Genomic DNA, 24,152 nt, shown 5'->3' with positions numbered 1-24,152 from the left:
CATAACTTTCTACTGGATTTACCGATTTTGATAATTCTTTTTTTGTTGGAAAGGAGATATCACTAGTTTAGTACCATGACAAGGAAACTAGGATCTGATGATGGGATCCCAGAGAAATCGAGGGAAACTCTCGAAAATCCGCAATAACTTTTTACTGGGTGTACCGATTTTAATAATTTTTAATTTAATCGAAAGCTCATGTTTGTCATGTGGTCACATATAAATGTTATTGAGATCTGATAACTACTTTTTGAGTAATCTTTGACAACGCGTAGTTACTTGACTATTTTTTCGTCGATCTACGTTGTATTACTCGTCGATGTAATTGAAGTCGGTTTTTTTTTCGTTTGCGAGCAAACACAATTATTGTAATAAAACGTATCCATTGTTAATTCTAATACCTCCAAGAATATGTGTACAATACAAAGTTTCATGATGATCGGTTAAGTAGTTTTCGCGTGAAAGCGTAACAAACAAACTTACATTCACATTTAAAATATTAATAATAATTAGGGTTTATGTACTGTTAGAATTATGTATATAGATATATAAGATAAAATATATGTACCCACAGACACGTGGTGTGAACTTGGTCCAGCTCCGCTTAGTCCGCTACTGCGCTCCGTAATACTTGCTCGCTTCGCTCCGCCTAAATGGAAAGGCAGCCTAAGAATCCACAAATACAGGGTAGTTGTAAAGCCGAAACTAAATTTTTGGCCGAAACTGACCGAAACCGAAATTTTGGTCAATCGTTAATATTGCGTCTATTAGGAACTTTTTAAATTAATGAACACATGAAAAAATAACAGAATAGTTAACTTATATGTAAAATTGTCGTGTCACAATGTTAGTTAAAATACTCCTTCGAAACGGCTGGACCAATTTTCGGGTAGGTCTCAGTTAAAAGTCAACTCCTAAAACATGTTCGCTTCAGCCTGTAATATCCTAATATATGTATATTACAGGCTGATAGGCAGGCTGGCTACCCCGTGATGAAACAGAATAAAAACATTTTCATTATGGTTAATAGTAATAGCTGTGGTACATTCACACATATCACTAAAGTATAATAATAAACTACATTTCTTGTGGAAGCTTTTTTTAATGTCAAGAAAGGAACAATAAAAACTTAAAAATATTATGCACAATTAAAAGCTTATGCAAAACTAACTGCGTTACGCGGTTTACACCCGTAATATCCGATTCCTTTGATAAAAGTAGCATAATATGTTATTCTGAGTCTCGAGTCCGTCCTCTTTTCAACTACGTATCAAATTTTATTACAATCAATTCAGTAGTTTTTGCGTAAAAGAGTAACAAATATCATATAGCATTTATAACATTAGTATGATAGTAGGTACATAATCCAAAGTTTTAAGGTGTGGCAACATTTACGAAACGTCTTCTAAATACTTCTGTAACATGTTCTTCATTCGGATATTCTATTTTCTTCTCAGCATTAGGAACGTAAGAAAATCCATTATAGTGAGTGAACTCTCGGGCTATGTGGTCCTCTAGGCAGTATATCCGAAATGGTGTTGTAACTGCTATTAAATTTTCTAAAAAAATTAATAAATAAGTACTATTGGATAAATACACGACAAAATTATTTTGAGAAATAAAATTAGGACAAGATATTAAAATTGTCTTTCACATTTACCAATCAGTACCTATGAAATTGCCGTTTTTGATGAAATAAGTTAACGCACTTTTTTTCTATATTTCTTATTTTTTTATTCAAAGTAATTAACCATGGAATCAATGCATTTTTGCCAACTTCTTAAAAACTCTGCTGGACGGGAGGCAACAAACTCTTTAAAGGCATTTTGTACTGCCTCTCGGGTATTGAATTTTTTTCCCGCCAAAAAGTTACCCAATTCTGGAAAAAGTGGTAGTCTGTATGAGCAAGATCTGGTGAGTACTGTGGATGACGAAGAATTTCCAACCTCAGCTATTGTAAATGGGAGACAATCTGCTGTGAATTATGAGGTTGCGCGTTGTCGTGCAGGAGTAGTGGAGCCGAGCGATTGACCAAAGCTGGTGGGAGACGTCCGAGCTTCCCAATTATTGTGTTTAGTTCTTCACCGTACACATCTGCAGTATAATGCTCATGCCGTTTGGTAAGAAGCTGTGATGAATTACTCCGGCGCTAGACCACCAAACAGTTACCATCACTTTCTTAGGGGTTATTTTTCGTTTAGGGAATTGTTTAGGTACTGAACCAGGATCTAACCAATTAGCTGAGCGCTTGCGATTGTCGAATAGAATCCAGTTTTCGTCACAAGTAACAATGCGATTCAATATGCGTTTGTTAGATCGAAATTTTTGATATATAACGGGTACATGGTTCTATAGCTTAATTGGCTAAAGCACCGACACGGTCAGTCGGAGATGCAGGGTCGATCCCCGCTGGAACGGTGGATTTTTGATATGATATTATAAAATGTTTAGAATTTCCTAATGTGTGGGCAACACAAAAATGAAATCGTACAAATCATCATCCTCCACAATCGCCTTCAATTCGTCGTTGTCGACCAACATTTTCAGCTGACCACGTGGTTCGTTTCTTAGGTCAAAATTTCCGAAACGAAAGCGAGCAAACCAATAACGGGTGGTACGATCGTTAGTAGTGTTCACACCGTAAACGTCGTTGATGTTGCGTGCCGCTTTGCTATAACGACGGAACTCATACTCCATAATCAATCATGATCATCAATTTTTTAATATATCCATGATGACGAAAAACACACAAATGCGATGTAAATAGAACGCTAACCATGAAACAATTGACTAATTATAAAAAAAAAGAATTCTATATTTTTAAAATAAAAAATAATTTGTTATTTGACTTCTTAGCGTGTTTTTTTTTTAGATTTGAAATAGCCAGTATGACGAATGGGCAATTTCATAGGTAAGGACCTAATATTATATATGGTAAATTTTATATTTGCTATGTAAAAATCTAAATTCATAATATACTATATGAATTTAAAAAAAACGGGATCGTATAGAAACAAAGAGCGATAGCAAACATGTTTTTTTACCAACCAACCAAACCAACGATAATTTATCGAAGAACTATTATAAGACCAGAAACACCAGAATACCAGACAATAGTGGTACCAAAGACTGGCACTAAGTTCTAAGCTAAACTAAATAGTTTGAGTTTTTTTTTTTTTTTATAATTTAGCCTGTAACATTCTGTTGCAGAGAAAAGCCTCTTTTATACAATATATATTTTTTAAATATCATTTTTTATTTAGCTGTTAAGGCAAATGAGACGAGAAGTTCCAAATTTTTTAGATTTTTTTTAGTTATATAAAAAAAATAGTCCAAACTTTTTATTTGGCGGTTTTACTAATTAATCGCTTAGTTAGTTTATTTCGTGCCCAACAAAACATAAGTCAATATATAACTTAAACATATTAAAAGAAATGTTTTGAATGTAGATATTTCCTTAATCAAAACAAATTCTATTAAAATACAATACATTATTTACCTTGAGCGACAAATCTCTCTGATTGATCACCTGCAATAACGCGATAAAATGGTTGCTCCCGACCAAAGTATAGATTATTATCAATCGGAATCCTTAGGTGGGCGCCATTATATTCCCAACCACGGACACAACACATATAGTTATATAGCTTGTGATAGCATATCATGCCCACGGCATATTTCACAGAATCACGATGTTTTTTAACTTGAACCTTCAAAGACAAAATTATTTTTTTAGAATTTAAAGTGGCTTCATATTAGTTACAATTTTTCATAAGTGGTAGTCATCCATTAATCACGTAAGACCATTTTTATGCTCTACCCTCTACACTGGTGCTACATGTTGAAATTCTAAGTACCTATTGCCTAACATTTTTTATATGACAATTTTTTTTAAGTTTAGCTAATATGCCTTTGTTGAAATAGTTGCATTAATAATTTTGCGCATATATTGGAGAAATTCACTTTAGCACGATACTTCAAATGGATGTAGTTAAGAGTTTTAACATTAAGAATTGTAACATTTTGACGTCACGTTGGTAACCTTAGTATTGTGTGTCGGACTCGGTATGAACTTGGACAAAACGAAAGTTATGTTTAACAACCAAGTCATACCGATACAGGTATCGGTCGATGGTACCCTTCTCGAAGTTGTTCAGGATTATATTTACCTAGGTCATACTATCCAACTAGGCCGCAACAACTTTGAGAAGGAGGCCGATAGGAGGATTCGGTTGGGCTGGGCGGCATTTGACAGGCTTCGTCGAGTCTTCACTTCGAAGATTCCGCAATGCTTGAAGACAAGTCTTCGAGCAATGCGTCCAGCCTGTGTTAAAACACGTAGTCGAGACGTGAACACTGATGAAGGGACTGGTCCACAAGTTCAAAGTCGCTCAACGTGCAATGAATGGAACGGGCTATGCTTGGAGTTTTTCCCAAAGATACGATAAGTATTAGATGCAATAATATAATTTCTTTTCTTAAAATGTAATAAAGCAACCTTTGTTGCAGTAACGTAATGCATCAGGATTTTGATTAATATTGTGTGTGCAAAATTATTAACCTTTTCATCAGCCCTGGCTAAATGGTCGAAATGTATTGAACTTTGAAGTCTAATTCTTCGATAGCTAGCTTAATCTACCTTAATACTCTTTAAAAAAATATGGTAATGTGTGGAATACTTTTTTGTTGATACTTAATTTAGATTTTATTGCATTTGTATCTCCGTTTATCCATATATCCAAATAAGTACAATTTTAAAAGCGATATTTTTCTTAGAAAAGTAAGAAATTTTAACGAAATATTTATACCAAAGTAAACTTACATCATTTAGAAACATTTTTTTTTTAATATTGAATTGTTTTTAATACCTTTTGTATTCACAATAAAAATATATAATATAATACCACGCATCAAACCCAGTAAATGTGTCGAGCGCCAGCGCTCTTAGAGGTAAGATCTACGGCACATTCTGCACAGCTGTCTTTTTTGCTCACACGCGCCAAGCGACTGTTGTTGTACTGTGATGATATACACCGCATTTAATACTTTCATAAAAATAAAAAATATGCGAAAATTACTATCTATATACGGAGTGACTGGTGAATTACTATTCATATTTAAGGAAGATACTCGGTACATGATTCTCATTCGAATTATGTAAAAAAATAGGTACTAAATTTTTGACCAAATTCCCATACATTTCAATTTAAATAAACGAAGTGTAGGCACATTATTGTAGCCTTACCGGCGGCGCGTAAGGCCTTGACCTTGTACTGTGCCGTTTGCAACCGCCCAACGCAACCCCCTTCAATTATAATTCCCGTTAAATTCGATTAGTAGGTCAGTAGGGCGAACGCCACCGTAAGGTTTGTACTTTGTACGGAGTACGTCCATCTTCTTTTTTTTTATATCACTAGGTCGGCAAACAAGCGTACGGCTCACCTGATGGTAAGAGATTACCGTAGTTTATAGACGCCTGCAACACCAGAAGCATCGCAAGCGCGTTGCCGAGCCAATCCCCAATCTGCTCCCCAGGAGCTCTGGGCACCTTACTCACCAACAGGAACACAATACTGCTTGAAAACAGTATTATTTTTATTTATCTTCCCGCGAATACCTACATAAATCGTGCAGGAAATGACGGCATATCCAATCAGAAGTATATTAAAGTGTGGTGTGTTTTAGCATTTTTCGTATTTGTCTTAGGGAAAGATTTGATTTGATAGTCAATTGGTTTATTCAAGAGGATGTTATTATAGAATTAATATTCACATGTTTATATATTTTTAAATGAGGGTTTGTGTACCCCACGTGATTATTGGAAGATCACATACAAATAAAACTTAAATAAGATGTGTCCGGCTAAAATCGCACAAGCCTTACGATTCACCTGGTACTATCCCACGGCTGGGCATAGGCCTTTTTCTAAATGTAGGAGAAGGGACGGAGCTTAATCCACCACGCTGCTCCACTTCTTAATGTTAATAATACAGAATTTAAGGCTATTTCGCTACGACCCGCTCCTCGATTTGCGTTAATGCTCTGTTTGATAGCGCGTCAGCTGCATATTTTCCTACTGCGCCGTTGATTATAATACGATTATTTTATTTTAATTATTAATTTATCAAACTATATAACAATTCCATTTAATGTTTCAGTGATACCATTTACTTAAATTTAATTTAGGTATCGATTGCAGAGTTTTTATTTTTTGAGTAAATAAAACTTTATATTTATGCTAACGTTCGAAAATTTCATAGTAAATTTGATGAATTAAGATGTATAATTCAATCTTTTATTAAGATCATTTATGTGTGATAGTACTAGTTAAAACGTGGATAAAATCCGAAAATGAAGGCGAATCAACTACAAACCGACAACAGAGGAGGACGGGTCTCAAGTGTTTATTCATAGCAGTTTAAAGCATCACCTTATTGTATTACAAAATAAAAATAACGAGCTTAGCTTAGGATACCTAGATACCAAAACCTAGATAAAAAAATCTGTAGATACCGGAGCAGCTTACAAATCTCGAAGTTCTAATAGTAGACTTTATTGATACCTATGCGCAACCATCTCAGTATAGTAAGGCAGCTATTGTTACTGGAGATTTCAACTGTAATTTACTACATTCTGACCAATTGTCAAAAAAAACACAAAGACAGAATAATAGAATGTGGGTATAAATTGTTAAACTAAGTTAACAATAAATATTGTACTCGTTCAAAAAAGATTTTCGACCATGTTTGCACTAACTTGAAAGAAAATATTTTTTACTTAGCACAAATTGAGTCGGCGGTGTCAGAACATAAGCAGCTTTACCTGGAAATAAAAGAGCTTCAACTCCAACCGAAAGTGACTAAGGAATACGCATGTACAAACTATGCAAAACTACACACGATTGTAAACGAACCCAATATAACACAGAAAATAACTATCAACAATCACAAGATAAGCTGAAGGACGGTGTTACTTCTAGCACGGTGAAAAAGACAAAAATTCTCAATCAACCCAGAAAGCAACGAGCAAAATAATTAGTGAAATCGGCAAAAGAAAACATTATCTGGTTGCAAATGAAGAGAAACCAAACTAACGAGAAAGTTGTGTAAGAATTAAAATCTATTCGAAATAGCGTAACATTACTGATCCAATCTGCTATAAAAGTATATTATCACAATACTTTTATGAAACACAAATCTAAACGTAAGAAGATGTGGGAAATAATAAACAGTCTCTCCCACAATAAGATGAAGCAATCAGTTTCGCTTCTTAAACTACTGACACAATTAAGAAGAATAATGAAGGCTAAGGGAGTTTGTTATTACTTTAATATTTTTTCTCAAAAATAGGTATGGTGCTTGCAAATGGAATTCCAAGAAAACATTATATCATTGAAAATAGTATCGAAGTACCGAACATAATCAACCACTGATTCTTAGTGAATCAACTGCATGCATTAATAAATTTCTAGAACTTGGAACATTCCATGACAAACTTAAAAATTTAAAAATTACTCCGGTATTCGAAGCAGGCAATTAGTCTGACGCAAATAACTATCGTCCTATTCAGTGTTTATAACCTGAACCGAGACAGCTATCATACCAGAGCCGTAGAATTATCATATATGGATTAAAATGATCGTATCCTTCAAATTAGTGTCGATCTAGATCGATGTACGATACTAGGGTACTATCGTACACCGTAAGCAGGCATGAAATTATCGCACATGTACGATAATTATCGTACGGTTGCAAACACTGGTCCTATTTCTTCAATCTTGAGAAAACGATACAACTTTGCACTATTTTCGCGTCAAATTTAACTCCTTACGATGAGGGATTAGTAGCACCTAGCATCTCTGGGTGTAGGCACGCGATGCATAATGTGCACTTTGAGTTAAATACCGTTTGTCAGGTTTTGCTTTGCCTCGACGTCAAGAAGTTTATGCTCATGCTTAAGATGTGTAAGGGTGACACATCACAGGTCCATTTAATTGCTATTAACTCCTTGCTTTCTAAAGTGATGGAGCGGGTAGTTAATAGTCAGCTCCTTCCTTAACTGGAAGATTGACAGCTAATAAGCGACCGACAAAACGGATATCGTCGTGGTCGTAAGCGCTGGAGATCTTACAATGGCAAATGGCATTGAAAGCAAGGCGCAAACTATGGCAGTCAGCCTTGATGTTGCGATGACCTTCGACCGAGTCTGACATAAAGCTCTTTTAGCGAATTCCATTCTACGGTCTTCCCGAGGGATTATACAATTGGATAACCAGTTTTCTTTTATCATGGTTGCCACCGATAAAGTATGCACGGAACACCATGTCTATTAACGCCGGAGTTCCTCAAGGCTCTACTCTCACTCATTGTTTATTCTGCATATTAAAGATATGTTGCAAACCAGATATATTCGTCGCTATGCAGATGATAGTACGGGTGATGCCTTTTACACTGACCGAGCTAATATTCCGCGGGCGGAAGTGGAAGAGAGGAGATTACAATTTGTGTCTAAAATCGAGACATCCTTCGAGCAAATCTTCGAATGGGGTAAGCGCAATCTCGTCCAATTTAACCCCTCGAAGACAAAAGTTTGTGCGTTTACCGCTAAGAAGACTACACGTCGTAAAAATATTGGGATCCTTGAGGTAGATATTACGTACGAGAGCATATGTTGCAGATGTCCATGGGTGACGGTAACCATTTAACATAAAATGGTGTCGTCGGTTCGTTTGCTTCATTGTTATGAAAAAAAGGGGTCTTCACCATTTTTCAAGGTAGTCTGGACTGACTATGCTTAAGTCCATACCTTCCTTGGCATTTCATATTCCACATACTTACTTTAAGTTTAAGCTTGCATAAAACAATATTTAAAAAATAAAAAAATATATGCATAAACTACAATTAATTTATATTTTAGTCATAAACCTTACGAATTCGAAAAAAAGTCCAATCTTAGCCGAACGCACCTTAGTTGATTTAGAAGTATTGGTTTAAAAATTAAAAGCTAAAATATACACGAAAAAACATATATAACGTGAATAATAAGTAAAATATTATCACTTGGTGGTACGCGACTTCCGGAGGAGTATTTAAGTTTGATAAAGTCAAAATGAGTTGCATATGGTCATTTTGAATCTGAAACAAATAAATTTGATTAAGTATTGTATATAAATAACGTAATTATTATAAAATAGCGTCAGTAATAATGCAATACCGCGTATCGACAAAAAAATAAAGATTCATGAAAAAAGAAAAAGATTTCATGCGTAGTGGCTCTTTATAGCAGTTGGCATCGTCCCATGAGATCAGCCGAGTGCTTCGTCTGATATACAAGACAAAAAGTCAAAACCACGGGAGCAACTTTCATCTAAAAATATTTCCGAAACCGCATATCTGCGTATTACGCCACAGAAAGAACGGTCGTTTTGTTCGTTACTCGTGAATATAAATGTATTTTCAAAGAAAATTTTTACTTTAAAGTAAATCACTTAGCCTATCGCAGTACACTGCTGGACAGAGGCCTCCACAAGTTCGCGCCAAAAATGACGTGAGCTCACGTGTTTCGTCCATATTCATCACGCTGGACAGGTGGGTTGGTGACTTAAAAAAACCTTAGTAGATTATTCTTTTGATAAATATAAAAGATAGTTTTCCAAACATTGTACAACATACTGCAATTTCTCTCTGTCCGACATAAATAACGTACAATCTTTATTAGGTAGCGATAATAATTTCATTTTAAACGGTTTCTGGAAAATCCTTAAATCGCTTTAAAGGGAGATACTGTAAAAAAACGAAAGGTTATTCCCAAAACCTGGACAACACAACTGAAATTAAACAAGAAGGATCCTTCTTGTTCAATAGGGGATCGGACAGTTATCAGATTAAAATATGTAATGTAGTTAGATAAAATAAATATACTGTTTTACGATTATTTATCGAATAATTTAATATAATTCATTTAAATATTTTTAAATGAAGAAATAAAATGTTGTCATTAACAATATTTTTAATTTGTACTGAAACACCAACTACAGTACGTGACGTCATTTGTAGGATCAAGCATTGGCCGCGTTCCACTAAGCGTCCGCAAAGCCCGCATCATATTTTCACCGTGCTGCCATATTGCGAGTACACAGCTGACGCCTGACACATAACAGCGCCCAAATATGCGTTCCACTTATAAAATTCGCCCACAACGCCCGCGGCATTTTTTACGTTAGTTAAAAGGCAATTTTAGCGGTCGTGATCGATGGCGTTGTGGACCTTAGTTGGAACGCGCCCATTGACGCGCCATATTACCCCAAATGATGTCACGTGCTTTTAGGTGACATAACATGGCGTTTTGGCGGGATTTTTAAACAAACATTATTAAAACATGATTTTGAGTACCTAAAAGGCTATAAATAAATAAAATTTATGTTTTATGGAAATAAGTATCCATAAAGATTAATTTAAAACGCTTTCCGAAAATGTGTCCGATCCCCTATTGTCTTATCCGAAAAAAAACGTATGTCGAGCTTAAGATATTCGATAATAAATGCTATAAAGTGGGACCAATTATTTTGTGTGCATGTAACTTATTATTTTGTGCTCGTAGTAAAAATTTATTATCTAACTAACACTAAATTTTCAAACGTGTTCGGATTATGACATGGACGAAGAAACAAATCTCATGTAAAAATCAAACTGAACAATTTCGACGCTGATTTTTCTTCATTTTAAATAAATTCTGTATAAAATATGTCATTCTTGCCAAAATTATTATTTCCCATTCAAGTTCAAAACACTACGCAGAATTCATAATAGAATCAAAGTCGCAATAGTATAAATGTTGTACTGTGTGGCTACGATACTAAAGAATATAGCCACCCCCTCCTTCCCGTGGGTGTCGTAAGAGGCGACTAAGGGATAACAAGGTTCCACAACCACCTTGGAACTTAAGAAGCCGACCGATGGCGAGATAACCATCCAACTGCTGGCTTTGAAATACACAGGCCGAAGAAGGGCAGCAGCGTCTTCGGTGCGACAAAGCCAGTACTGCGGTCACCAACCCGTCTGCCCAGCGTGGTGACTATGGGCAGAACACATGAGTTCACGTTATTTTTGGCGTAAACTTGTGGAGGCCTATGTCCAGCAGTGGACTGTATAGGCTGTAATGATGATGAATCGTATAAATATGAACAGGCGTCGTCGTTACCTAAAAGTAAGAAAGCCTTTATTTTACATATCTATTGGTAGAGAAAAACATTTTTGTGTCAACCTTAAAATATATAAGGTCATTTCGGAAGAAAATCACCAGAACCACACATGCTAGACTTTATACTTGGTTTAGGAAGGTTTTCAAGTTTCACACTTTTGTGTCAACATTAATAATAATTATAAATGAAATGAATAATATAGTAAACTAATTGATTGGAGTATTTCTGTCGGTTACATTATGTTGTCAGAATGTTAACTGTAAAAAACGTTCCAGGAGATAATGAAATTTAAACAATCGTATATTTTCTTCCTTGTAACTATTCCGCGTAATTTGCAGAAACAGTCAATTTCTATAAGTCTTTGAAGATACAATATAGTGAAACGGTTATTTAATCCACATATTAACTAATAAATGGTTTAACGACTAATGAATAAAGGTAAATAAATTAAAAAGGTACATTAATTCAAGGTACATCAATTCAAATTAAGGTACGTAAATTCGTAGTCATATTATAAGTTCAGTCGACTTATGATGTACAAATATTAAGTCTTTTCCTTCTAAAATTTGTCACTTACGTACACACACTCACGTACTTACAAGCTTCTTGCCACTGTTGGTTACGCGGTATTGCAGTATCAACGAGGACATAATTATATTATACTTACGAATTTCATATTTAAGCTTGTAGTCAGAGCCGGATTTACGTGGTCAACCAAATAAGGCAAGAAATTTCTATAAGGATTGTGATTTAATTGTCTTGTTTCAAGGAAGTCCAAAAGGTGAATCGCATTTTGCGTCTTACTGCAAAATAAATTATTTGTTATAAAAACAGTGTTTAAGAAATAAGTAAATTTTTGAAATTATAAAAACATTTATTTACCAATCTCGTAGAGCACCCTTTGATTTCATGTATGATGAATAAACATATTGTAGTAGTGAGTCAGGACTATATTCATATCGACTATAAGCACTTTGAGAGAAGGGGCACTGTCTTTTAGGTTTTATTTCTCCAGTAATTAGATCTACCGTATACAGAGGTTTATGTGGCATGTCATTATCTTGCCATTCCAAGAATAAATGATTTGGAAATACTATAAGTTCACATTTCACGCCGAGCCTCTTAGCAACTGCTTGATAAATGACTGCATATGTAATCGCGTTGCCGTTACTTTTATCTATTACCTATAAAATTTTATTAAATACATTTATTTTTATATTATGAAGCATTTGTTTACAAAGTTTTCCTCTTTCCCAAATTTTAACAATTACCAAATTTATAAGTACATAACAATTGAGATTATTTATTATTATTATTGTATTTTTAACACAAAACGTGTAAATAGTTGATGCTATTTTTTAAGTTAATTAACCGAGGTAAGGCACAGCAGGAAACATCCTGCTCAAAATCTGGAGCAGCCCGACTGGGGAAGTACCTCGACCTTACGTTTTAAGATTACAGCTAAATAATGCTGCTTTCAAGCAGTGTTGTGTTCCTGTGGTGAGTAAGGGGGCCAAAGCTACCGAAGGGGATTGGGGGAGGGTCAGCAGCGCACTTGTGATGTTTCTAGTGCTGCAGGCGTCTATAGGCTATGGTAATCGCTAACCATTAGATGATCTTGTTTGCCGACTTAATTGTATATTTCGCTAGTGACTATTAAAAACGTCGGATGTGAAAAACAGCAACTTTACAGGAGAGCGATTCAAAGTGTAAATTGCGTGTATCTTTTTACTTATTTTAAGCAGGATCATGAAATTTTAAAATAATGCTGTCCAGGCTATTTATGTTTAATATCATTACTAGCCGGTATTTAATGTGTAAGTATGAGAAAAGTCACTTGTTACATTTTTAACGGGTTAAGACTAATGGGTACTGATTTATCAGAAGTACAACAACTAAATAATATATGCATAAAATAAAAAAATTCTCTTCAGCTGATGATAGACTTGGTTATTTGGGAAAGTTTTATGAAATAAACAAAAAAATGCAATTTTGCAATTCCGACGAAGTTAATAGTTACTAGCGATTTAAAAAAAAAAACGCTCTTATCCTAATGTCCTCGCGGTAACATCGTTTCTCACCACCAGGGGTAAATCACAGATCTAGGTATCTCCACCAGTTTAACTACCAGTATAGAGAATAACTTCACCATTGCCAGCATTTTTTGCCAATATGATTTGTACTTATGTTTTAAAGTGCAATAAAGAATTTAATAATAATAATAAACAATTAAATGACTATTTTTGACGTCATAATGTTAAAGCAATTTCACGATGGTACAGTTTCAATGGCTTAAAAGTCAAAACACTGCCTCAGCTCATCAGCTGTGTGCCAAAGTGAATAGAAATTAACACTATGACGTCACATGCACACAGGTTTAGTTGGGAACTATCAGCAAGTTTTTAGTACTGGATTAAAGTTTATTTTTACTTTCATATACCATTTAATACAACGGAAAAAAACCAGTAGTCATATAACACATATGATCTTTCCATTTATTGCAAAAAAAATATATTTCAAAGCATTTAAGTAAATAGGAAGTTTTTAAATGACATTCTCTTGTTGTATTTTCTCAGTAAGTGAACTTGTATAATTCCTTAGAGAATTAAAACTTATTAAATATTATTACATACTTTTGCTATGTTTAAAGTAATCACTTTTGTACTTGATGATATAGAAAAGTTTTCACTCTTGTAAATAACTTGAGACAATGCTGAGAGTATTTGTTTATCTGAGTACTTTTCCACATCTTGTTCTCTGTTTTTCTTTGAATGTACATCTCTTAGAAAACCTTTGACTTTTGTTACTAAGCTCTGGATCTAAAAAAATAAATATTAGTTATGATAATTTTCTATATAACATACAACAATAGATTACCATTATGGGGAATTTGTAGAAAATAACAATTTTTCAATTCTTTGCCTTTACCTATTCTAGTGTTTCAGAGTTTTGCATGTAAACAGATACTTATTTATAAAGTATCTATCGGCGCAAATATTGCCCTACATAGAATAGCAGCAGCCAAATTTGATTGCTGATATACCCACAGCAACGACCTACTGGTCCCAATTGTTTTCAGACCATCACCATCCATGAACCAATTCAAATGTAACCAACACAAGTAATTTCAACCAAATCGGTCAGTCCATATATTAAGATAAAGGAGTTTGGTCATCTAAATTAATTTTTATCTTTTTATACTAATATGATATTAAAATCAACAATAGAAACTATGAAACAGAAAATGTGTACTCATTTTGTTCCAAATACTACAAAATTTTAAGTATATCATTATTCTTTTACTAGTGTAGCATATATTTTTAATAGCGCCTGGTTTCGTTCCTGCTGATGTATAATAGCACAGTTATGCATTAGCGTTGCTATTTACTTTTTCTAGGCGACTGATTTAATTTTGGAATACCCTCGTATTGTATTACGTCGCGGTTCACCTTAGGGGGTAGTAGTGTCGCGACGCGCTGGGTTGGCGGTATATAAGCCTCAGGGCGAGTGTTTGCGGGCCTTTTGCTCTTTTCTTTTTTTGGGTTGGATTCTCTCGCCGTCTTAAGGTCTGAGTGCAATTTATTGTGGGTGAGTCATTGTAGTTTCTTATGGTATAAGCTTTGCTTTAGTGAAGTTGGTTTTGTGAGTTTTTGAAAAAGAAGATTAAGATTCGGTAGGATTTTTTTTACTCTCTCTCTTGTGTCTCGTGTTAGGAGTTGTGGGTGTCTCTCTGGCCCAACAGCAATTTTTTAACACGTAGCGCTGGCGCCCAGCGTAAATTCTATAATATTTAAAATTATTTGTTTGTCGGTGAATTATTTTAATTATTTTATTTTGTAGGGTATCGCATTGGCACTCAATTTTTTTTTTCTTATTCCTGGCAAGTGGTTTTCTGTGGGTATGTAAAGGGTCTTGTCCTTGTGTCTTTGTGTGTTTTGTGTTTTGTGAATTGTGTTAAATTATTACTTTTCATTTTTAGTAATTAAATTTGATTACTGTTTCGTTTAGGTTGTGTATTTATATTAGTATGTTTAAAATTTAAAGTTAATATTTAAAAGTTTTTATTTGAATTTAAAAGTTTTGTCCGAGCGTAGTCACGGTTTTTGCATTGTTAATCGTTCCTTGCTAAAAATTTTCAGTTACCTACTTTTTGTATTAATTATTTCTTGCTCAATAATTTTTGCCGTAACTAAATTTTTTTGACTACCCTCTATTAACGAATATTTTTGCTTACTTTGTACTTCTTTGTTACATTTTAACATTAATTTAAATCGAACTTTTATTTGTACTTTTTGTTTCGTTTAAATTTTATTATTGTGCTACGATGACTCACTCAATAAAATTCGTACCCCTGCCTAAGGCTGAGTTAGAATATAAGGTGGTTGTTCGGAATGAGGAGCCAGCTGCCACGGTTTTAGCTTTACGTAAACAAATATTACAATTGTCGGAATTGTTACCGTCAGAGGAGATTTTGGTCAGTCCGTTGGATATTATAACCGATTTGGCAGGTATTAGTGACACTTTGATAAAAGTGAAATCAATTATTAATATATTTTAGTTATAATAAATTTTAGTTTTCGGTAGGGAGTTAGTGTCGTGTGGTTCGCATTATTTGGACTCTGATAGTATAGAAAATATGATTTTTACTCCTCGTGACTGTTATGCGGAGAACTTAGGTCAGTTGGCGAGTATTTTCGATAAAGTTCAATTTCGGTTGTATGCCGCTCATTTAAAAAATACTTCAAGTTATAATTTGCGTCGTAGGACTGCGGAATTTAATGTTGGTGATCTTGTTTATAAGAAAACTTACTTCTTGAGTGATAAAGATAAATACTTTTCTAAGAAATTAGCGCCTAAATTTATCAAATGTCGAATTGTTGGTAAAAGATCTCCTCTTGTATACGTATTACAGGATATGAATGGTAAAGATCTTGGGGTTTGGCATATTAAAGATTTGAAGTTAACAGGAAGTTCTGGTAGTAAGGGTAATTGATATTTGTTTTCTTTTTGTTTTAAATCTATATTACGTATTCCATTTTTGAGACGGGTGATGATCTCATTTTTTTATTTTTTTTTGTGTGCTTATACAAGTACATGACTTATGATAGTTGTGTGTTGGGTACATCTCTAATGTACTTTTGGTGTTTATTTTTGTTGAGTTATTCCACTGAGCAATAACTTAATTTGTGTGTGTTGGGTGCATCTCTAACGTATCTACCCACTCATATTATTTTGTTTAAAGCCTACGCCATAAGTTGTTGTTGTTGTGTTACAACTTAATTCTGGAACGGGTGGCGATTCCACATCTTATTTTATTCTATCGAATATATATTCGATTCTAATTGTGTTATGCACATTCTAAAGCCTACATCGGGAATACGGTATTAAATATGGATTAAAAAAAAAAAAAAAAAAAAAAAATTGTTAAATTAAAAATTTTAAGTAGCTGCTGAGTGGTGCTCATTTATAGACCGTCACTCTGAGTGTCAGGGCGTTAATTGTCTAGGTCGGTTAACGCACATTGATAGTTGAATTTCAGGATGTTGTATGTTAGTGACGTATGATTGGGTCGTAAGACAGTGTTGCAGTGAATTCAAAATTATATGTGGTGTTTTTGTAATTCGATTATCTCTCATGATTAATCTATCAAAAAATTTTTTTTTCTCTTAGTATGGAGTTAAATTTTATAATCTCTTCCTGAGCTTACCAGATTCTCTCCTTACATTAGTTTTTTTTTAGAATTTTGCCAGAGATGCAAAATTCTTCTCTGTCGGGGGGGGTATTGTAGCATATATTTTTAATAGCGCCTGGTTTCGTTCCTGCTGATGTATAATAGCACAGTTATGCATTAGCGTTGCTATTTACTTTTTCTAGGCGACTGATTTAATTTTGGAATACCCTCGTATTGTATTACGTCGCGGTTCACCTTAGGGGGTAGTAGTGTCGCGACGCGCTGGGTTGGCGGTATATAAGCCTCAGGGCGAGTGTTTGCGGGCCTTTTGCTCTTTTCTTTTTTTGGGTTGGATTCTCTCGCCGTCTTAAGGTCTGAGTGCAATTTATTGTGGGTGAGTCATTGTAGTTTCTTATGGTATAAGCTTTGCTTTAGTGAAGTTGGTTTTGTGAGTTTTTGAAAAAGAAGATTAAGATTCGGTAGGATTTTTTTTACTCTCTCTCTTGTGTCTCGTGTTAGGAGTTGTGGGTGTCTCTCTGGCCCAACAGCAATTTTTTAACACGTAGCACTAGCTGTTCCCGCGACTTTGTCCGTGTGGAATTTAACAAAAAAGTATTGTTTAGTTCGCAGAGTATTAAAATAAATAAATTTCTAAAAGAAAAGTAGCCTAAGTTACTCCCTATTACATCAGCTACCTGCCAATGAAAATCCCGTCAAAATCGGCGAGGCCAATTAAGAGATTAGCCAGAATAAACAGACAGACAGACAAAAACTGTAAAAAATGTTATTTTGGTTTATGTACCGTGTATAAATCTATATGCATTTAGTAAAAAGCGGTTATTTCAACATTACAGACACTTCAATTTTATTTATTTGTATAGCTAAAATTAAATTATTATACCTTATTTTCGACTTCCTCGTCACTGTATATACAAGTCGGATCTACCCATTGCACGAAGAATGTTATGACAACTTCAGGTGTCAACTTTTGTCGCATGTGCAAGTCTACCCATTTAACAGCAAGATAGGTTTGGATCAAGTGACGAAGGGCTATCTTGGCATAATATACTACTGTTAAAGTATACAAAGGTCTGAAACACATTTTATATAAAAGACTGGTTTAAAAGAATATAGTATATTTTTTAAGAACTTTATATATTTTATATCAAATTGTTATTACATTGTTTTTAACATGTTGACTGAAAAAGGATTACTCCTATCCTATATTTGATACATATTTCATTTTTGTTGTTATAAAAACTATTCAAATAATCATTTCAAATTATTATATTATAATTTATTGTTTAAATTATCAAAAATGAATTTTTTTTAACAAAATGAAAAGAAATGAACTTGTTGAAAATAATTTTTTAAAAAAACTTATAATATTTAAATTTATTTTTTGTAACAGCATAATGATGCTGTTACAAAAAATAAATGTATCATACCACTGGTATCATTACCACAATACTTTTAATTAATAAATTTATTTTCTGGCTATTAAAAATGATTCAAATTCATAATTTTTATTTGGCTCAGAATTGAGCTGATTGAGTGAGATTGCCTGTAAGCCTCTTTCTTCATAAAGGCTGAAGCTTACTCCAGAATTAAGTAGCTAACATAAAAATATATTATCATCATCATCATCATCACCATTTCAGCCGATCACAGTCCACTGCTGGACATAGGCCTCCATAAGTTTACGCCAGAAATGGCGTGAACTCGTGTGTTTTGCGTATAGTCACCACACTGGGCAGGCGGGTTGGTGACCGCAGGGCTGGCTTTGTCGCACCGAAAACGCTGCTGCGGCCTTCGGCCTTCGCTCGCTCGGCTTCTTCTTGTGTATTTTAAAGCCAGCAGTCGGATGGTTATAACCCCCATCGGTCGGCTTTTGTAAGTTCCAAGGTGGTAGTGGAACTGTGTTATCCCTTAGTCTCTCGCCTCTTACGACACCCACGGGAAAAGAGGGGGTGGCATAGCCATTCTTTACTACCGTAGCCACACAGTAGAAAAAAATATTACTTACTTTAAAATTGTAAAATTATCTAAATAGTAATTTCCTGTTTTAACAATGTTTTGAAGGATATAAATTGTGTAAAAGAAACTTAAATTCGTCTCTGTTGCGAATGAAAAAAATATTTTTACATCTTCAAGCGACACCTCATTAATTCGCCTACAAATAAACAAGATCATTATTTATTTATACAATACATATAATTAGTAATAAACGCCTCTGCCTAATCCCCTAGGATTTTTCCTGTGTTGTGGGTCTAGAAACATACACAATAAAATAATTTTTTATGCCTTTGATACCTGGTATCTGCCAAAGTAACCATGAGTTAAACTTCATATATGGCCATTGCTATGACCTGTGGGAGAGACCACTGAGAAACTTTCAGCTTTTATAAAATGACAAAGGTCTGGCCCTCCCGGGCTCTTGGGTTATATAACATTAACAAAGTTTTTGTATATGTAGTAACATTTCATAGTAACAAGTATCATCATTTAATCATATCAGTTCAGCCTATCTCATTCCTATGCTGGACATAGGTCTCCACAAGTTCGTGCCAAAAATGGCATGAACTCATGTGTGTTGCCCATAGTCACCACGCTGGGCAGGTGGGTTGGTGACCGCATTGCTAGCTTTGTCGCACTGAAGGCACTGCCCTTCTTCGGCCTATGTATTTCAAAGCCAGCAGTTGGATAGTTATCCCGCTATTGATTGGCTTTTTATGTTTCAAGGTGGTTGTGGAAGTGTGTTATCCCTTAGTCGCCTCTTAAAACACCCACAGAAAGAGAGGGGGTGGCTATATTCTTTAATGCCGTAACAAGTATATTAAACACAAATCAGATCTATATATCTTTTTTTCATAATACAGAAATCGATAAACATATTATTAATTATACACAATAATACTCACCAATAATATTTAGGAGACATACAAACTAGTTCAATATAATTTTTCCTTTTAAGTTTGTAATACTGAATGATCTCTTTCAACCAGTTACTATTACAATGTTCTTCAACGATTTTCACCATTTCTTTAGGAAATCTGTGTAATATTAACAAACTTTATTTTAGATATTGGTAAATAATTATTTAATTAATCTATAAGGCTATTCGGACACTAGCATAACTACAGCAGTAATTTAGCGTGTCTGGCACTACAGACTACAGTAGTAGTTTCAAATCTATTGTTAGGAAATTTACAATTGTCTCTGAACTGTCAAGATTTGTAGTTCTGTTTCCTTAAATAAATCACGCTGAATACCCCTAGAGTATTCTTTAGAAGCTGGAGTCAAAGAGGGACAGCAGCAACCGCACGCTGTAACAATACGGAGACACCCGTGCGAGCGGGGGTGTCTGCATTGTTACGCATGGGTGAAAGGGCTCACCTTCGGAAGCGCCGGAGAAGTCACGGAACGAAATTATGCCGATGAACGGTCTAATTTGTAGGTAGCTCTCTGGGATTTTTTTTTCAAGAAGTTCCAGTCACGCTAAATTACCGTGGTAGCTAGGCTAGTGTCCGAATATCCTCATTTATAATTAAAAGCTATTAAAAAATACAAAACACACATACATTTCGGAATACTTGATTTTCCAAAGGTAGTCATTGCAAATTACGTTCTCATAAAATTGTTTACATGTTACAGAAAATCTGATGATTTCTCGAGGATCATTATTTTTTAATATCAATGATATTATTTCATCGGGTAAACACGTGATATTGGTATTATTAATACCTTCCATTTTGCTTATATGTTCTGTTTATTTAAAAATAATATACGTATAACACACTGATTTATCTTATTTTCATTATGAATTATATAATAAGATAAGAAACGTTAAACAATACAGTCCTTATTGATGTTATTAACACTAAATAAACACAAATTTTAGTAAATTGAAAGAAGATTGAAAGTTATTATAAACATTTACAATGCTGGACCATAAACTAATCAGTCACGGTCAAAGAGTATATAAAGTAAAGCCGAGGTAAAGACCTACCCCACCCCAGCCTGCAAAATAATGATATTTGTAATAAAAAAAATACTAATTGATAGATTTTGAATAGCTCAATTCAACTACGTTGTCCTTTTAAATTGCTCACCTCAAATTATATAATTAAAAATCAAAAATTTAAAAAAAAAAATCAAATATTTTCAAACTCCTATATCTTTCGATGTATACAATATTTTAAATTGCTCAAAGTGTTAAAAAACTGCTCAAGTTGCATTTATAATTACTCAAGTATAGTTTGGAACAGATCCACTTCCCTTAATTTTTAAATAAATATAGTTTGAACAAATAAAATATTGATATTTGTAAAAAAAAAATACTAATCGATACATTTTCAATAGCTCAATTCGACTACGTTGTCCTTTGTCCTAAATTGCTCACCTCAAATTATTTAATTATAAATCAAAAAAGTCGTTGAAAAATATTATTTTATCAATATTTTCAAACTCCTATATTTTTTGATGTATACAATATTTTAAATTGCTCAACGTGTTAAAACCCTGCTCAAGTTGCATTTATAATTGCTCAAGTACAGTTTGGAACAGCTCCACTTTCCTTAATTTTTAAATAAATATAAATAGTTTGAACAAATAAAATAATGATATTTGTAAAAAAAAAAATACTAATCGATACATTTTCAATAGCTCAATTCAACTACGTTATATGAAAAATATTTTTTTCAACGACTTTTTTGATTTTTAATTAAATAATTTGAGGTGAGCAATTTAAAAGGACAACGTAGTTGAATTGAGCTATTGAAAATGTATCGGTTAGTATTTTTTTTTAAATTTCAATATTTTATTTGTTCAAAGTATTTATATTTATTTAAAAATTAAGGGAAGTGGATCTATTCCAAACTATACTTGAGCAATTATAAATGCAACTTGAGCAGTTTTTTAGCACTTTGAGCAAATTAAAATATTGTATACATCAAAAGATATAGGAGTTTGAAAATATTTGATTTTTTTTTTAATTTGATTTTTAATTGTATAATTTGAGGTGAGCAATTTAAAAGGACAACGTAGTTGAATTGAGCTATTCAAAATCTATCAATTAGTATTTTTTTTTTATTACAAATATCATTATTTTGTAGGCTGGGGTAGGTGTCACGAAAACTGTCAACGAAAAAATTGAAACAATGAAATTATCTCTGTACCCATTTTAATATGTAAATCACTAAGTATTAGAATGAGACAGGTATACTTTTCTTATTGAGGTTAATATTAACATAGTATAAGTATAGGAAAAAATTGTATATGTATCCACTTCATATTTTATCTATGGTTTTACGGTATTTAAATTTGACAGAGTCATCTGATTACGATGATGACATTTGTAAATACTATAGAATTAGATTTATGCTGCGAGTGTCGTTAGTAATAAACAAAGAGTAAAATAACTTGCTTATATAAGTAATAAAAATGAATTGCATAATATCACATCCCTAGTCATGTTGTACTGACAGATGTCAACGTCATATAGACAACTGTCACCCGCACCATGCTACAGCGCAAACAGTACCTATAATTTTTATCGTGGTTAAAGCTGTATAGTTGTTTAAGCAAGTTATTTTACTCTTTGCTGTATAGCATCACTTGTATCATTGGTCTGTGAGTTTGAGCGCATAATAGTTTACATAAACTACATATTATTAGACTATCAATTTCAGGTTAGTTTTATTTTGTATATACGAATTAATTTAGAGGATATCTATATTTTAAATAAACATATATAATCAATTATAAAATTTATGCAAAGGTTATTATTGTATAAATAAGTAAAACAAAATTTAATAATTTCTACAACTTTTTTAAGTAGTGCTTTTAGTCTTTATTCACAGTAACTAGGAAATTAGTTAAATAATCAATCGTAGCTATTCATCTTCTAATTAGTTACAAATATTTCCTTTTATTTTGCCTTTAATTAAGAAGTTTATACAGAATTTTAGTGAAAAAGAAGTCTATAAAGAAGATGGCAAAATTAGAATTACTTCAAACTTTAAGTGGGCACAAAGGAATTGTTTGGAATGCGTCATGGCACCCTCTTGGAAAAATGTTTGCATCTTGCGGTGAAGATAAAATAATTAAACTTTGGAATAAAGAAGGCGAACATTGGGTTATGAAAACTGTGCTAGTAGATGGGCATCAGCGTACAATAAGAGAAGTTGCTTGGTCACCCTGTGGTAATTTCTTAGCTTCTGCAAGTTTTGATGGAACTACAGCTATATGGGACAAAAAAAGTGGTGTGTATTGAACAATATTGGCTTGTTACCTAAGTACAGACAAATTTCTATATATTTTTATATTTCATTAGGTCAATTTGAGTGCAATGCCACTCTTGAAGGACATGAAAATGAAGTTAAAAGTGTTTCATGGTCTCCGTCTGGTCAACTATTAGCTACATGTGGCCGAGATAAATCTGTATGGGTGTGGGAAGTTGCTGGAGATGATGAATATGTTTGTGAAGCAGTTCTCAATCTTCACAACCAAGATGTTAAAAAAGTTTGTAATACATTAAAATGAAAATGCACATATTCTTTGCTGTATAAATATATAATTGTAAGCAATTCCTGTTTGTAGGTAACTTGGCATCCATCCTCTGATATTTTGGCTTCTGCCTCGTATGATAACACAGTTAAAATGTATAAAGAAGATCAATTGGACAGTGATTGGACTTGCATAGCCACGTTGCAGTCACATGAATCCACAGTATGGAGTTTGGTGTTTGATAAAACTGGTAAAAGATTAGCAACTTGCAGTGATGACAAGACTATAAAAATTTGGCAAGAATATGATGCTGATAATCAAGAGGGTGTCATTGTTGCAAACAAGGACTCAATATGGAAGTGTGTTTGCACACTTTCAGGGTACCATACAAGATGCATATATGACATTACTTGGTGTCACACAACTGACCTCATAGCAACAGCTTGTGGCGATGATATAATTAGAGTTTTCAAAGAAGCTGATAACTCAGATCCTAATGCTCCTTCTTTTGATTTATTATGCACTAAGCCTAATGCCCACTCTCAAGATGTGAATTGTGTTCAGTGGAACCCCTCTGGAAACCAAGAATTAATTTCTTGCAGTGATGATGGTGAAATAAAAGTGTGGAAATTTACTGAAGACTAAGGCAAAACGTTTAAAAAAAAGAAACAAAAATGATGTTATAATGTTTAATTTTAAATTTTGTTAATCTACAAATAAATATAATAAGAGCACAATATTGTTAATTACGTTTTTTATTTTTACTTAAAAAAA

The 24,152-nt window shown here is 33.6% G+C and overlaps 2 protein-coding genes across 2 annotated transcripts; one reads left to right on the top strand and one right to left on the bottom strand.

Annotated features, from left to right (window-relative positions):
- Positions 1–1,082: 1,082 nt before the first annotated feature.
- Positions 1,083–20,637, bottom strand: LOC123653582 (F-box only protein 21-like). Its single transcript, XM_045589574.1, has 10 exons — positions 20,453–20,637; positions 19,793–19,924; positions 18,898–19,044; positions 17,773–17,962; positions 13,834–14,019; positions 12,083–12,384; positions 11,868–12,003; positions 9,060–9,134; positions 3,500–3,710; positions 1,083–1,559 (listed from the first exon to the last, which is right to left on the bottom strand). Exons 1-10 carry the CDS (start codon positions 20,620–20,622, stop codon positions 1,375–1,377), a joined length of 1,734 nt encoding a protein of 577 aa, XP_045445530.1. The 5' UTR covers positions 20,623–20,637; the 3' UTR covers positions 1,083–1,374.
- A 1,745-nt stretch (positions 20,638–22,382) lies between these two features.
- LOC123653580 (probable cytosolic iron-sulfur protein assembly protein Ciao1) lies at positions 22,383–24,124 on the top strand. The gene is made up of 4 exons (XM_045589572.1): positions 22,383–22,561; positions 22,833–23,134; positions 23,206–23,393; positions 23,472–24,124. Exons 2-4 carry the CDS (start codon positions 22,864–22,866, stop codon positions 24,021–24,023), a joined length of 1,011 nt encoding a protein of 336 aa, XP_045445528.1. The 5' UTR covers positions 22,383–22,561; positions 22,833–22,863; the 3' UTR covers positions 24,024–24,124.
- Positions 24,125–24,152: the final 28 nt, after the last annotated feature.

The sequence above is a fragment of the Melitaea cinxia genome, chromosome 5 (genome assembly GCF_905220565.1).
Source record: "Melitaea cinxia chromosome 5, ilMelCinx1.1, whole genome shotgun sequence".
In the NCBI taxonomy this organism is placed as follows: domain Eukaryota; kingdom Metazoa; phylum Arthropoda; class Insecta; order Lepidoptera; family Nymphalidae; genus Melitaea; species Melitaea cinxia.
The sequence above is the reverse complement of the archived record's forward strand: the minus strand, read 5'-3'. Positions and strand labels throughout refer to the sequence as shown.

Coding starts and splice junctions, on each gene's coding strand:
- LOC123653582 (XM_045589574.1), bottom strand. CDS start 20,622: ATGGAAGGTATTAATAATACCAATATCACGTGTTTACCCGATGAAATA. Junction 12,004..12,082: donor AAGGGTGCTCTACGAGATTG/GTAAATAAATGT, acceptor TTTATTTTGCAG/TAAGACGCAAAATGCGATTC. Junction 1,560..3,499: donor AGAGAGATTTGTCGCTCAAG/GTAAATAATGTA, acceptor TAATTTTTTTAG/AAAATTTAATAGCAGTTACA.
- LOC123653580 (XM_045589572.1), top strand. CDS start 22,864: ATGGCAAAATTAGAATTACTTCAAACTTTAAGTGGGCACAAAGGAATT. Junction 23,135..23,205: donor TATATGGGACAAAAAAAGTG/GTGTGTATTGAA, acceptor ATATTTCATTAG/GTCAATTTGAGTGCAATGCC. Junction 23,394..23,471: donor ACAACCAAGATGTTAAAAAA/GTTTGTAATACA, acceptor TCCTGTTTGTAG/GTAACTTGGCATCCATCCTC.